The 15,921-nt window shown below is 43.6% G+C and overlaps 1 protein-coding gene across 2 annotated transcripts in view; it reads left to right on the forward strand.

Annotated features, from left to right (window-relative positions):
* tp53bp2b (tumor protein p53 binding protein, 2b) overlaps nucleotides 1–8,763 on the forward strand; it is a 58,848-nt gene extending 50,085 nt beyond the window's left edge. For both annotated transcript variants that reach the window (XM_036565215.1, XM_036565217.1), the window contains exons 13-18: nucleotides 3,366–4,045; nucleotides 5,616–5,753; nucleotides 6,797–6,930; nucleotides 7,045–7,211; nucleotides 7,351–7,550; nucleotides 8,051–8,763. In XM_036565215.1, the coding sequence (XP_036421108.1) occupies nucleotides 3,366–4,045; nucleotides 5,616–5,753; nucleotides 6,797–6,930; nucleotides 7,045–7,211; nucleotides 7,351–7,550; nucleotides 8,051–8,092 (1,361 nt within the window). In that variant the 3' untranslated portion in view covers nucleotides 8,093–8,763. The remainder of the gene's footprint in view (nucleotides 1–3,365; nucleotides 4,046–5,615; nucleotides 5,754–6,796; nucleotides 6,931–7,044; nucleotides 7,212–7,350; nucleotides 7,551–8,050) is intronic.
* Nucleotides 8,764–15,921: the final 7,158 nt, after the last annotated feature.

A 15,921-nucleotide genomic window follows, 5' to 3' on the forward strand; every position in this document is an offset into this window, starting at 1 on the left:
AACACGGCAAAAATGTAAAAGACGTTTTTCTTTCTGTGGAACAACGAAGTAATAACACGAAATAATAACGTCAGATTATACTGAAATATCTGTGCTTTAATGCAGAGCAGGAAATATTTTATTATGATTGGATGAAAAGTAAAAATAGGTTACGGAGGTGACCCTATACAGTCAGCACCGGCGGTGCTGCTGCTGTTCTGTACGCTGAGCCGGAGTTAAAGACACTTCCTGCTGCAGCAGAGTTAAAGATGCAGTCAGTAGCGCGAGCGCTGTTATCGCTGCTGCCGTGCTGAGTTCAGGCGGTAAAGTCGGCCCTCCGGCAGTGACATTTTAATAACCGAGGAACAAAGAGCTCATTGAAGAAAGCGAGGCTGGATATTTAAAGCGCGTCTGCAATTCGCTTTACAGCATGAAATCATGAGCGTGACTCATCCGCATCAGCCAGCTGTTACTGAGTGGGAGAGAGAATGTGAGGCAGATAGAGAGAGATAGAGGTAGAGAAAGAGAGAGAGAGAGAGAGAGAGAGAGCAGCAAGAAGAGTAGATAGTGACATACAGTCTAACCGTACGTTCACACCGACCGCGACTTTTTGCCTCTTGTCGCCCAAAATGCTGATCACTCATCGCCTGTGGGTGTTTCTGAACTCTAACTGACCGTTGGTTGCCATGGTTTCACTGACACCAAGCACAAATCAGATGCATTCTCACCACAAATAAGAATCCTGGTGAGAAATCGCTGGTGTGCTTATTTTTATTTAATCCCTGTGTCTATTTGATCTTTGTTATTATTATCTATTTGAGACAAACGCACCACCACCATTATTCCACCTATAGTAGGAACAATTACCTAGGAACCAAAGATTGAGCATAATGTTTCACAGTGGCAGGGTTAAAGTGTGTACTACGCTGCTCAATTCCTATTGGTAATCGCCACATCGCTTCGCTCGTAAATCATAGCCGACACTCTTAAAAAGAGAGTTCTTTAAGGTTCCCCAAAAAAGATGGTTCTTTAGTAAAGACAGTCATTCTATATAGAATCATGAACACTCAAAGACCCATTTGTATGCTAAATGGTTCTCTGCATGGTGAAAGGGTTCTTCAGATTGATGGAGATTGTGTTGAATATGGTTCTGTATAGCACCAAAAAGGGTTCTTCTGTTGTTTACAACATCAAGCTTGCAACAGTAGAACATTTTGGTGCTAAAATAAAATCATTTTCAAAAAGGTGCTATATGGAACCATATATAACACATTCACTATAAATCTGAAGAACCATGCAAAGAACTTTTTAAGCGTGCAGATAAGACATTGAGTGTTTATGGTTCTACACAGAACCATTGTCTTTACTAAAGAACCATCTTTAAGTGAGCACAATTGCAAAAACAGAAGTTTTAAGAGAGGGACGCTGCACCTAATAAGAGCTTATGAGCCGCCTGTAGATGAGTTAGACCAATCAGAGGCAACCAAACCTCCCTGTGTTGTGACATCACAACCACAACTTACTGGCGGTTTGGCACAGTACGTTCAGGGGTCGAGCCTCAAGCCAGAAAAGGTGGACATTCTGGTCTTCTTGGCCAAAATAAATCAGGCCTGAATCTCGATTTATAAAAAAAAATCGCAGTTTAAATTTCAGTTGCAATATTAGTTGGAAAAATCACGATTAGATATTTTCCCCAAATCGTTCAGCCCTACTTAACACACATAAAAATGATTCATTATTAAATACTACATATGAATACTTTGGGCACTTTAGTATATTAATGCTATATGTAAACCCAATATATTACAACATTATAGTGTTTATAGATTTTTTTCCACCTGTAATATATAAAGCGCACTGTAAGTTATATTTAAAAAGCTGTTAATCTGGTCAGTAAGTGTTTAAAGCAATGTGCATAGGTGCCTAAGACTTGTGCAGAGTGTCGCAGAAAGAAAGAGGGAGAGAGAGAGAGAGAGAGAGAGAGACATTTCCCGACTGACTTTTTGTTTTTGCATATCGCTAAAGTAACGAGCACACAAGCAAATAGGTGGTTGCCAGATCAATGTGGTGTTCCTGCAGCTACATAGGGACATTGTGCCTCTGAGGGGAGCGTTATGCAATACTCCAGCTGTCTGTACGGCACTGCTGTTTTACATACTGCATCTACAGACTGTCATGAATGTGTATACAGGTGTTTGTTTACTTAATTGTGCATACACTGATCAGGCATTACATTCTGACCACCTCCTTGTTTTTACGCTCACTGTCCATTTTATCAGCTCCACTTACTATATAGGTGCACTTTGTAGTTCTACAGTTACAGACTGTAGTCCATCTGTTTCTCTGATACTTTGTTAGCCCCCTTTTACCCTGTTCTTCAGTGGTCAGAACCTTCATGGACCCTCACAGAGCAGGTACTATTTGGGTGGTGGATCATTCTCAGCACTGCAGTAACACTGACGTGGTGGTGGTGTGTTAGTGTGTGTTGCGCTAGTCTGAGTGGATCAGACACAGCAGTGCTGCTGGAGTGTTTAAACACCTCAGTGTCACTGCTGGACTGAGAATAGTCCACCAACCAAAAATATCCAGCCAACAGCGTCCTGTGGGCAGCGTCCTGTGACCACTGATGAAGGAATAGAGGATGACCAACACAAACTGTGCAGCAGCAGATGAGCTATCGTCTCTGACTTTACATCTACAAGGTGGACTGGCAAGGAGTGTCTAATAGAGTGGACAGTGAGTGGACACAGTGTTTAAAAACTCCAGCAGCACTGCTGTGTCTGATCCACTCAGACCAGCACAACACACACTAACACACCACCACCACGTCAGTGTTACTACAGTGCTGAGAATGATCCACCACCCAAATAGTACCCGCTCTGTGAGGGTCCACGGGGGTCCTGAACTACAAAGTGCACCTATATAGTAAGTGGAGCTGATGAAATGGACAGTGAGTGTAGAAACAAGGAGGTGGTCATAATGTTATGCCTGATTGGTGTAGTTGAGGCACTGAGTTGCCAGTCTGGTAAACATCCCTACCTTGTATGTACACCTGTCTTATTAGAATCACCTACCGCACTTTGTAGGTGTATAGTTACTGACTGTAACCCTGTCCACCAATGAAAAGGGACCCCCATAGGACTACTACTGACCACATATTATAGGTGATGGACCATTTCCAGAACCGCAGTGACATGAATGCTTTGGTCAACATCAGTTATTCATCACAGTGGCGTAAAGAAAAGCACAGAAATGACCGTTTTTAATTTTTTCATGCCACGCGAAAAGGAGCCACCCTCTAGTCCTTCATCAGTGGTCAGTTTCTGTACACATACTGCAGATCGGACACCCCTCACTATGTGTCTTATACTATTGTTCTGTTGCAGTGTATGGAAAGCCAGTCATACCGTCCACCGGCGGGCAGCACTCCCACTCCCAGGACAGCAGCTACCCTGAGCGAGCCGCCACCACGGAGGCAGACCAGGTGGACCACTGCGTTAGCGGTCCTGGGGAGGGTCCAGAGTCTGAGCGTGCGCCGCGGCCGCTGAGCCCCACCAAACTGCTGCCGTTCCTGTCGCACCCGCACCGGCTACAGAGCGACGCCGACCTGGAGGCACTGCGGAAGAGGCTGCACCATGCGCCACGGCCCCTGAAGAAGCGCAGCTCCATCACGGAGCCTGAGGGGCCCGCAGGCCCAAACATCCAGAAACTGCTCTACCAGAAGACCACGCTTGCTGCCATGGAGACACCCGACAGGGAGGGGTCAGGCAGTGCCCCGGGACAAGAAGACGAGGCAGGGAGGGCGCAGAAGGAGGACGACTCCGTCCCACCTCCACTGCCCCCACGCTCCCCTGTCCCGGACGAGAGTGGGAGGGCTGAACAGCACCCCCTGCTGGAGGAGGACGAGCAGGAAGGCGGCGGCCTCATTCCATCCGAACCGTATACAGAGGAGTATCCCCCGTACCCGCCACCTCCCTACCCCAGCGCAGGGGACCAGGATGGCCCAGGGGAGGACAGCGGCAGCATGAAGGCTCCGGAGGTCACGGGACAGGTCACACTACCCCCGGTACACCCTGCTGTGTTCTCTATTGCTCTGTTTTTCAAGCCTACACTCAATAGGTTCTCAAAGATTGAGAGATCTTTAGGAAAATCTTTGAGACGTAAGTACAGTAGAGAATTCGCACATCATTTGGCATAATAAGTTTTGGTGTTGCAGCATTTAGAGGCATTAAAGGGCTCATATCATGAGTCTTCCTCACGTTAAAAGAATAAACAAATAAATAAAGACATGGACATAGAAGGTAAACATTATTAAAATTTAAAAACATACAGTCTATACAGTCCATAAATGGAAACTAAGCCAAGTAGTGAATTCATTGCTTTTATGATATCATGGAAAACTGACATGTTTACAAATTACTGTCTATTCACCCTACAGCAGGTTAGCCCCGCCCATTCATGCTGAATGTGGGACAATAGAGGACAGCCAATCAGAACAGAGATCATTTAAATATGTAATTCTTAAAGGCACAATAACAAAAACAGCCTACTTACTTCTAATTAAGCGGTTGAAAAGTAGTCATGTAAAAATGACTTATGACAGTTTTTGGAACATAAAACCACACAAATGTCATAACTAGACTTCAGAGGGAAGAAAATAAAATGCGAGAAAAATGTAGGATGTGAGCCCTTTAAGTGCTTTAGACATCTGGTTCCTATCGCCGCCACTGTAAACAGTTCTGACTTGCCAAGTTTTTCAATAGAGCATTTCACTTCAAGCCGCTCTGAATGACTTCATTTACATCTTAATGATTTAATTATGCAGAAACCTTGAAACTCCCCTTTACACAGTCTTGGCGGTTAAGTGACTTTTTTGTATAGATTTTTAAAGATTTTACAGACGCACAGTGCTAACAATTTTCTATTCGTCATACCAAGAAACTTCAGGCATGTCCCGGCTGATCGACTACATCTGTGCTAACAGGAAAACAGTAAAGCCATGGCTTTAAGTGACAGTATTATCTTCACTCTCTGCTGAAGAGACAGAGGCGGACAGATTAAGACAGAGACAGCAATTGGAACTAATACGGAGAGAGCGAGAAGGAGCGAGTCGGGTCAGCACAGACTCAGATGAACCCTCCATTCTGGTTCCTTTCCGAGGCTGTTGCTTAGCAACTGACCACACTAAGATCCTAATCACTGCCTGCGGACTCATTAAACATTGAAGTGGGAGAGGAATGCCGGCCCGCAAGTGTCAGCAGTGTTTATTACTCCACTTAAAAGAATGAATCATCATTCGCTCACCCCCAAAACCTCAGCCTCCACAAAGTGGTCTCACACGCTAGACAGTGGGGATGCTCTGATACCACTTCTTCTTTTTCCGATGCCGATACCTGATCCTTAAATATCGGCCGATACTGAGTACCGATACCAATACTAACTCTGTTTAACATAGCTAGCTTTTTACATACCCCTCTATTAAATATTTTTTAATATTTTATTTTGATAAAAGCCGTGTGTGTCACAAATAAAACACACTAAGCTTGACCGAATGGAATTTGCTGGTTGGATTTATGCATCTGTCCATTTCTGCATGTGCCTGAACTCTGCTATGCATGTTCCGCCTCTCTCTACAGGGGAAGAGGACGAACCTGCGGAAGGTGGGCTCGGAGCGGATCAATCACGGCATGAGGGTGCGCTTCAACCCGCTGGCACTGCTGCTGGACGCTTCTCTGGAGGGAGAGTATGACCTGGTGCAGAGGATCATATACGAGGTGAGGACGAGGGTCAAGCTTTCAGACCCTCTGTAGTTGTGAGAATGTGAGTGCCGGCAAACATGCACTGACACTTTTGTTCGTCACACTGGATTCGGATGGCGAGGACGGTCGGACAGAACGCAGCGGTCACTCAAAAAGAGTTGCAGGTTGACCTGAAATCATCAGGAACAACAGTTACACAGAGAATAAGCGATCAACTGCACACCCTGTATAAACTCCTCTGCTAAAAAGTAAGAGCAGAGATGGACGTCTAAGATCTGCACCCAACAGTTTGGATGAATCAGAACTCATCTGGAGAGCTCACTTGTAGAGCAGGTACTATTTGGGTGGTGGATCATTCTCAGCACTGCAGTAACACTGGCCTGGTGGTGGTGTGTTAGTGTGTGTTGTGCTGGTCTGAGTGGATCAGACACAGCAGTGCTGCTGGAGTTTTTAAACACCTCAGTGTCACTGCTGGACTGAGAATAGTCCACCAAACAAAAATATCCAGCCAACAGCGTCCTGTGGGCAGCGTCCTGTGACCACTGATGAAGGACTAGAGGATGACCAACACAAACTATGCTGACACACATGAGCTGCTGTCTCTGACTTTACATCTACAAGGTCGACCAACAAGGTAATAGAGTGGACACAGTGTTTAGAAGAAACAGATGGACTACAGTCTGTAACTGTGGAACTACAAAGTGCACCTATACAGTAAGTGAAGCTGATAAAATGGACAATGAGCGTAGAAACAAGGAGGTGGTCAGAATGTTATGCCTGATCGGTGTATGTAGACCTGTTTTAAAGAAAAGCGCAGATATGACCATTTTTAATTTTTTCATGCCACGCGAAAAGGAGCCACCCTCTAGTCCTTCATCAGTGGTCAGTTTCTGTACACATACTGCAGATTTAACTGGACACCCCTCACTATGTGTCTTATACTATCGTTCTGTTGCAGTGTATGGACAGCCAGTCAATGTTATGCCTGATCGGTGTATATTAGTGTTTGAATACTTCTTATCGCTCACTGTTTATGCTTGTTTGTTATCTCTGGACAGGTGGAGGACCCCAGTCTGCCCAACGATGAGGGCATCACTGCACTTCATAACGCAGTATGTGCCGGACACACCGAGATTGTGAAGTTCCTGGTGCAGTTTGGAGTGAACGTCAACGCTGCTGACAGCGACGGCTGGTGAGAGGACGACGACTTTAAAGAATAAAGATCACATTTACACAGTTGTACTGGAGCCAGACTGTAGCGTAAACTGCAACACTAAACCACAGTGCTTCTCTCTCTCGTGATCAGGACCCCTCTGCACTGCGCCGCCTCCTGTAATAACGTACAGGTATGCAAGTTCCTGGTGGAGTCTGGAGCCGCGGTGTTCGCCACCACCTACAGCGACATGCAGACGGCAGCCGATAAGTGTGAGGAGCTGGAGGAGGGATACGCTCAGTGCTCGCAGTTCCTCTACGGTGAGCTTTGCTGATCTGATCTGGAACAAAGAGTAAATTCCAAGGAAAAAAACAGAACGTGGACACTTAATCCACACCTAACCATCCTCAGAGCACTGCTGTGTGGCGGGTGCTGAAGTGTGTTTGTTTGGTTGTGCAGGCGTGCAGGAGAAGATGGGCGTGATGAACCGGGGGGTGGTGTACGGTCTGTGGGATTATGAGGCCGAGAGTGCTGATGAGCTGTCCTTCACTGAGGGAGACTGCATGACCGTTCTGAAGAGGGACGACGGGCAGGAAAGTGAGTGGTGGTGGGCTCGCTGCGGAGACAACGAGGGGTACATCCCCCGCAACCTGCTCGGGGTGAGCGTCTGCATTGCACTCTGTCTGTTTTACAGATTCTAAATGAATCCATAAATTATTAGAAACACCCATCTTGTGCATCCCTTCACTGGCCACTTTATCAGAAACACCTATACTGTGCTTCCACTCACTGGCCACTTTATTAGAAACACCTATACTGTGCTTCCACTCACTGGCCACTTTATTAGAAACAGCTATAGTGTGCTTCCACTCACTGGCCACTTTATTAGAAACAGCTATAGTGTGCTTCCATTGACTGGCCACTTTATTAGAAACAGCTATAGTGTGCTTCCATTGACTGGCCACTTTATTAGAAACAGCTATAGTGTGCTTCCACTCACTGGCCACTTTATTAGAAACAGCTATAGTGTGCTTCCACTCACTGGCCGCTTTATTAGAAACTCCTACCTTGCTTCCACAGTGACCAGCTTATGTTTATGTTAACGTCCTCCTCTCTACAGTTATTATTTTACTAAAATAAGCTAATCTTCCCTTTGCAGCTGTATCTGCGGATCAAGCCCAGACAGAGGAGTTTGGCCTAAATCTCTCTCCAGGATCTTATGGTTCAGTCCCAAACCGGCGTGCCCTAATATCTCGTGCACACTTCACAGTGAAAGCAGTGTTACTGCACACTGGAACATTCGTGAGCTTCAACTGCTGTGACTGTGTTTTTTTGTCATTTGTTGACTTTGTTAATTTACAAGCACAACGGGAAAAACGATTGTAAGTGGGCCTCAGAAGCGTCTTCACTTCTTTTGTAGAAAAAAGGATTTTTTTCATGTAGCGAAGTCTAATAAAGGTTTGTTGATATTGCTAAAGCCTTTTGTAGATGCTGAAAGACAGGACTAACGTGCACAGCTGGGCTAAGTAAGATGTGGAAACCATTCATTATTTATATAACTCTATAAAATGATTTGTACAGATGTATAGAAGCGATGACTCCGGTGCCCTTCATCCACTGTGAGGACTTTATCAGGTTTCATGTTTGTGTGTAACGTCCTTGTCTCTTTAAATGAATGTAGCTCTGTGTCACTGCTGTGCGAGGCTCTGAGGCTCTGAGATGCAGGAGTTCTTTTAAAGGAATACTTCAGCGAATAATTCAGTTTACCCTTCAGCCCAAATGTAGTCAGTCAGCCAGGACGTGTTTGGTGTCCAAAGGCTACGTTCACATCACCAGGTTGAAGTGGCACAAATCTGATTTTCTGCCCTAATGTGACTCACATCTGATGTTTTCAGTGGACACACAAATCTGATCTTTTCAAATCCGACCTGAGCCACTTTAGCTATGTTCACATTACAAGCCTCATTTCTCAAATCTGATTTTTTCCCTCAAATCCGATCTCTCTGACACAATGGTTCACACTCGTTTAGGTAAGTGACTCACATCTGTCATTAATGTGACGAACCGGCGTCCTGAAATGACCCTCATGAGCACATCCTACTCAGTAACGTCGCGTGAAAGAATCACAATCATCATCACAAACTAACGAGCAGAACGAGCTTCGCTGAGAAGATAATTAACTCTGATCAGCTCTCAGCTTCATTATTAGAGCGAGACGAAGGAGAAAAAGGTGAGATGAGCTGCTTTTCCACTGTTTACAGGCTTTAACTTCTGTTCGGCGTTGTTTCCATGGTAACACTGAATGATGGTCACGCGCAGTGGAAAAAAGGCACATGAATTCTGATCTGAGCGTCACATTAAGGTCACATGGCCATGAATCGGATACGTATCCGATCTAGGACCACATATGAAAGTGGCTCAGGTCGGATTTGAAAAGATCAGATTTGTGTGTCCACACAGCCCTGAAACATACATCAGATCTGAGTCACATCAGGGCAGAAAATCAGATTTCATGTGCTTTTTTTCCACTGCGCCATCATTCAGCGTTACCATGGCAGCAGCGCCGAGCTGAAGCCCGTAAACGATGGAAAAGCAACACATCTCACCTTTTTCTCCTTCGTCTCGCTCTAATAATGAAGCTGAGAGCTGATCAGAGTTAATTATCTTCTCAGCGAAGCTCGTTCTGCTCGTTAGTTTGTGCTGATGATGCAGTGATTCATTCACGTGACGTTACTGAGTAGGATGTGTTCATGAGGGTCATTTCAGGACGCCGGTTCGTCACATTAATGACAGATTTGAGTCACTTACCTAAACGAGTGTGAACCACAGTGTCAGAGAGATCGGATTTGAGCAATGAGGCTTCTAATGTGAACGTAGCTAAAGTGTATAATTAAAATAATGACTTATGTCATCATAATGACTTACTCTCTTAAAATATTGACTTGCTACGTCAAATAATCGCTTCGTGTTTCATAATGACTTCCTATGTCAAAGTAATCACTTTCTGTGTAATAATTATCCTGAAATGATTATTTATTTTAGTAACTCGTTATTTTTACATCTCAAAAATTTCAAGGAAAAAGTCATTTTTACTTTAAAAGTTACTATTTCCAGAAAATCAGCCCTTTAATAAGTCAAAATTTTGGCATCCTAATGCTAAAAACAGAACGAACAGGCATTTTTTTTCTCCTCTGCCTGGCGGCAGTGAGCTTCCAGAGGAGCCACATCTGTTTCTTATTAATACTGTATTAAATATCTTGTATATTCCGTAAGAAAAGCTCGATACGTGTATCAATTTAATAACTGAAAAGCCCCCCCCAAAAAAAACCACCTTTTTAAAATGAAAATAGACGCTAACTCAGCTTTTATCACCTGGTACAGTCTGAGCAACCTTCGGTGCAAATGAGTCCTATGCCAATGCGTAGCTAGCACTCCGGAACAGTAGGAACCTCATTTGGACTGATACCGTCACCTTGAATTGCGAGAATCTCACAAACTAGCCAAATCAGAATCTCCACCAATTTCGGTGCGCTGAGCTACTGCATGCTACTAGAGACAAGATGAACAAGTGTTTGTTTCCCCACGGAAGCGCAGGGGTTCATCAAAGAACTAAACGTCAGTTAATCGAACGCCGTACCAATTATAGAATTTTACTGACTTTCTGTCTAAGCTTGCTTTACTTGTTAGCTACGTTAGCCTCGCTACAGAAAAACTACAGAAGAAAACTTCAGACACCAAACGTCTTTACTGACTTGCTACATTTGGGGTTCGAGAAAAACTGTGTAAATGAGATTGTTTGCCAAGATATTCCTTTTGTTCGATAGCGCACTGCCCGCAGTGACCACAGCTGGTCCTCAAACTCCAGTCAGGAACCTCCACAAATGGTAGCCCAGGTTTGAGTCACTGATTGAGTCTCCAACTGGTCAGTGTTTGTCTTCTAACAGCGATAAAATGACATTTAAAGGAATTTATCACTGGTGCTCAATGAGACGCAACCACAGAGCTGCGTGTTCACGGCCTCCTCAGATTAATAAATGCTTTCTACTCAAATCCTGCTTTTTGTGAGCCTCGATTTATTTGCAGTCGTCAAGTTTTTGGACTCTGTTTCTGTCTTTGTTCCGTTGGTCATGGACTTGTTAGCTTTGATTCAAAGGTTGTTGCATCTGTATTGGTTAAACCCACAACCCACTGAGCTCATACAGCATTCATCAAAGTTGTGTAAAAGAGAGCGCAGATGTAATGATGTACAGACTATTCTGCGTCTGATTCGAGAAACTTTTGTACGACGTGGAAACGATGATGATCAATCAGCTTTGGTGCGTGAAATCAAGCGCTGGCCTACCAGGCACCTCATTTATTTATCATTTACATGGAGCACGCCCTAATTCGTCCCTAATTTGGTAGGGAGCCAATAAAAAGACAGCACTCAGCTGCTCGTCAGCAAATAGCTGTGCTCGTAGGAGGAGTTTGAGGTTGCGCCACTCGCCCTACTGACCAAACTTTATGGTGATAAAATTACAACCACTGGAAACAATAAAACATGAAATAATAAATGAAATTTTTAAGACAGTACTTTGAGTGTGTAGTGGAAAATTTAATTTCCTTGCACCCGTCACCCGAGCCCCGGTGACCGTCACGAGAGCCGGCAGGAAGGCCTGGCCCGAATCCCAAACTCTGCCAAGGGACATGAGTGATGGCGTGAGGAGGACATCAGCGACCAGAGCGGGGACAGCGATGACGCCGACCACGAGAGCCACAAAGGCGGGATGCGAGTCCCGAACTCAGCCGCCCCGGCCCCGCCTCCTGTTCCATCAGCATCAGCTGGCTCTCATTAAGGGCGCCGTGAGCACCCGAGTCGAGAGGGAAAGAGAGCTCGTTGCTCCGCCTCCCCGTCAAAGCCCCCTCTCTGCAGCTCGGCCACCTGGGTCAAACGTAAGGCAAAATAAAGTGGCCTTGCTGTGGGACCGGAGGCGGCACCCAGGAGGCGGGGCTCGGGACTCCACTCGTGGACCTCCTCTCCCCGTCATCCTTGCGAGGCTTTGTCCTCCATCAGAGTTTGGGCCCCGCCTTCCTGCCGGCTCTCGCGGCTGCCATCGGTGCCTGGTGTATGAACACTGTATTACTGCAGTGTTTGACACCAGCTGTGTTCTGTATTCTTTATTTGGTGGGTGGAGTCAGTACTGAATAATAAAAGAACAGTGTAATGTCTTTAAATGGAACATGGAATAGTTACAGCGTTTGTTTATACCAACTAAAACAAGTACATCCACTTTTATACTGGGTTGCGATGTGCATGAATTATTCGTATTATTTTTATTTTCTATTTTTATTCTTATTACTTGTTTTGGTTAGTTAACCGCAAATCAAGCATTTCAGGTTAGTAAACTACTTCACTCAAATTTACACATTTCTATCGGACTTGAGTTTGATAGTACAGAAATGCCAAAGATAAAACTGATGAATAACAAAACTGGCTGAAATTTGCTTGTTTTACAATCTAATTTGATCATGCGCGACTTTGATGAATAAGATCTTGTGTCGCTTTATTTTTCAAAATTTCTCCAGAGTTAAATCTTGAGGATGTAAACCAAGTCATTCAGAGTGGTTTGGTGTGAAATGCCTCATTCTAGACAAACTTAGCGAGTCCGAATTGTTCACAGTGGTGGTGATAGGAACCAGACGTCCACCTCTAAAACCTCCCTCACAGAGTAATTACATGGAATGGTTATGAATATGTTGCCTATTGTTTTTAAATAAGATTTTGGCCTAAAACATACATTTTTAGATCCATTCATGGCAGAGAGGTGCATGCAGGGTGCTATAAGGCAAAGCAGTCACCAAACAAATTTACCACTGTATTCAGCATCATGTATAAATACTCAGAAATCACATGTAAGTTTACTGGTGGTTCTGGAAAGTGAATAAAATGACTATATTTGTGTAGTAGCCATGGCGAACCCTGGCTCCTATCACATATTTTCTGATGTAACTGATGTAATTTCCCCTTTAAAGGGACCAAAAGTAACCAAAGGTGGTCAGTTCGATTGATCTCCATTGCCCAAATACCTACTGCACTGAATACTGTACATAAAATGAGCTTTTCTTAGAAGCTAATCCACAATAAAACATCTCTTTATTACTTAAACAAGTTGCAGTGCATTTACAGTGCAGTCCACAGAAACCTTTCCCAGGATGCAAAGTGCATCCAGTTTCTTCATGCACGCTTCCATTATTGGATTCGCTTCTACAGAGCATGTAAAGCACAGCATGCAGTTATACCGGCCTAATGCTGTGCCACGGAATTCAAGACAGAAGGTTACTGGGATGAAACTTGTAGAAGGGTCATTCTATAGAAACGTCCATTTTTGTGTCCCTAGTGTTTACAAATATACTACACTAAAAAAAAACATGTTAGGGTTACAATTTCTTTACTTTTTCAAACAAAACAATGTTATTTTAACAATTACACCTTCTTGAGCCTCAATTTAGCAATATTGGTTTTTAAATCAATTATACAGAATTCCAAGCAACACAGAAGAGCTCGTCCTCTCAGTCATGTGTGAAGGCTGAGGCCATATTTTGAAGAAAAGAACGTTTTTCTCCAATTCTAACTACAATAATCTATACATGACTATGAAATATATAAATGAAATGACATAAAGAGAACAAATGTCAAGTAAATATTATAAAACATATAATGAAAGTTGTTCCCAGGAGTCGTGTCACTGGTGTTACCGCATAACAAAAAATCTCTTGAAATAAAAGTCACACTGATGACATCACTTGACTTCCTTTTACCTATTTTCTGAGGATCTATGAAGAAAAGCTCATGGTGAGTCCACTGTGTCTTTCAGTTATCAGAGATTTTCTCATTTAGCTCATGATTTCATATGAAGCTTTTAGCTGAAGTCACTGGTGTGACCGACTTTATTCTGAGGTAACTGTGAAAAAATAAAATACAAAAATAAATGACATATTTTAGTGGATGTTGCATGATTGACAACATGTGGTTTGATGCTCTAGCAGCCGTTTTGTAAAATGCATTTTTCATTAAAAATGTCTCTGGTGTTACCTTTCTTATGTGTAACACCGATGAGGATTGGTAACACCAGCAACTCCTATGGACAGACAGAAAAGTGGACGTTTTTGTAGAATGACCCAGAAAATGGAAAAAAAAAACTCCACAAGCTGGTGCAAAACCCAAGACCAAGCAACGCAAAGCGGACATCGAGGCCCATGTACAATACATTCAATCATTTTTGCTGATTAATTGCACAAAATCTCAAGAAGAAACACAAGGGGGAGGGCGGAGTTACAGAACACGTACGTACGACATCATCACTTGGACTTCTTGGGCATGCACAGAATCAGTCAAGAAACAGCTGCCGTTTGGTTTCCCCCATAAAAAAGACCCTCTCAGAGAAGACACATCAGCTAAACGTGCTAATCAGCCCCCAATACCGAAGAGTTCGCTCACCTCACTCGGTTTCGAGCGTTCGCACAGCCCTTGCTTGGCACAAACAAGCGAGAAACGTGTCTAAAGTCTAAAGCCATGCCCTCAGGCACAGAATAAAGTCGACTCCCACAGAACCATGTGCCTGCACATTCTGACTCCACCAGCCAGGGCTGGGCGATACAATGTTACACATCATCATTACGATATGAAATTAAATAGAAATATAAGTAGGACTTGGTCATACTGTGACCAGAACAATGTCTATTTCAGCACTGGTATTCAAAAGTAACCAGAAAGATGCACTAATAGTCAAAAGATTGGACGCACCCACTCAACAATCCGATTATAATCAGATTTCTGCAGTTGTCTGATTATTCAAATGGTCATGTATACAGCATACTCGGAGTAAGGTCTAGAAATCCGATTAAGAAATTTGATAAAGAGAGCTAGATTTTAGCTCAGTAATCAGATTTCTCAGTGCATGTGTACCCTTACTCTGATTTCTTTCAGATTTCTCAGTCTGCGCATGTGCGATAACGGACAGCGGTACCGGAAATAAGCGAGCGCCATTGACGCGAGACGCAGCAAAACACTTTTGGAGCGACGCTGCAACCGAATACATGCTTGACGAAATGAAGGATTTGAATATTCTTCATCCTCTAGATGATGTATGTTTAAAAAATCGTAGCTTAAGAGTGCTGGTGGTTAGCTAAATTATGAAGACTCTGCTGTATTAACGGAAAACACTGTTTTCAGTGTGGAAGGCATGTTATTATTATCGATAATTTTAACATGAAAATATCGTGTTTGTTCATTTTAGATATCGCCCAGGAATATTTAAGACATATACGTTTAAGACAATATGTATAAATGACCTCGTTTCTGACTGGCTTCAGTGTGAGTGGGCGGAGCTAAACTGATGTAGGCTGAACAGGTGGCTGTATATAAATGTGCTAGTTTCCATATATGATCTGTATAGAAAGTGAATGGTACGTTTTGAAACTTGAAGCAAGAAAAATTTGGTTTAAGACTCATGAAAAACACATTCGGTAAGGTGTGTCCAAGCTTTCGAATGCCTCTACCATGCGTAAACACAGAGCACTGACCCTAGATCAGCCCACTTCAAAGTGACTGGCCCTTCAGCGTTCTATAACTATCAGCCAGCTCTATTAGTCCTGCTAATCATCAGCTGCTGAGTGAAAACACAACAAATATCCCACCAACTAGTCGTCTGTATGAACCCAGCAAACTCGGCAGAGTCTTTCACAGCATTATGTAAACTAATCATATTAATAAAACCACCAAATATGGTGATATAAGATGGTTATAACTTGTAGCTTGTATCGCCCACCCCTAGCAGACGCCTGGAGTAGTTCCACTGTTTCCACAGAAGACTCCATCACCCATAAGACCCTGCAGTTGTAAGTCTCTCACTCATCAGGGTCAAGACTCTGTCACAAAGTTACAGTAGTTATTCTCAACACTCTGAAGGAATTCTAAGACGAACTCTAATGCAACAGATCTACAGTAACTAAAGACTTAATTCATTTTAATGCTTTAATGTAAACATACAC

The sequence above is a fragment of the Colossoma macropomum genome, unplaced genomic scaffold (genome assembly GCF_904425465.1).
Source record: "Colossoma macropomum unplaced genomic scaffold, Colossoma_macropomum, whole genome shotgun sequence".
Lineage (NCBI taxonomy): Eukaryota > Metazoa > Chordata > Actinopteri > Characiformes > Serrasalmidae > Colossoma > Colossoma macropomum.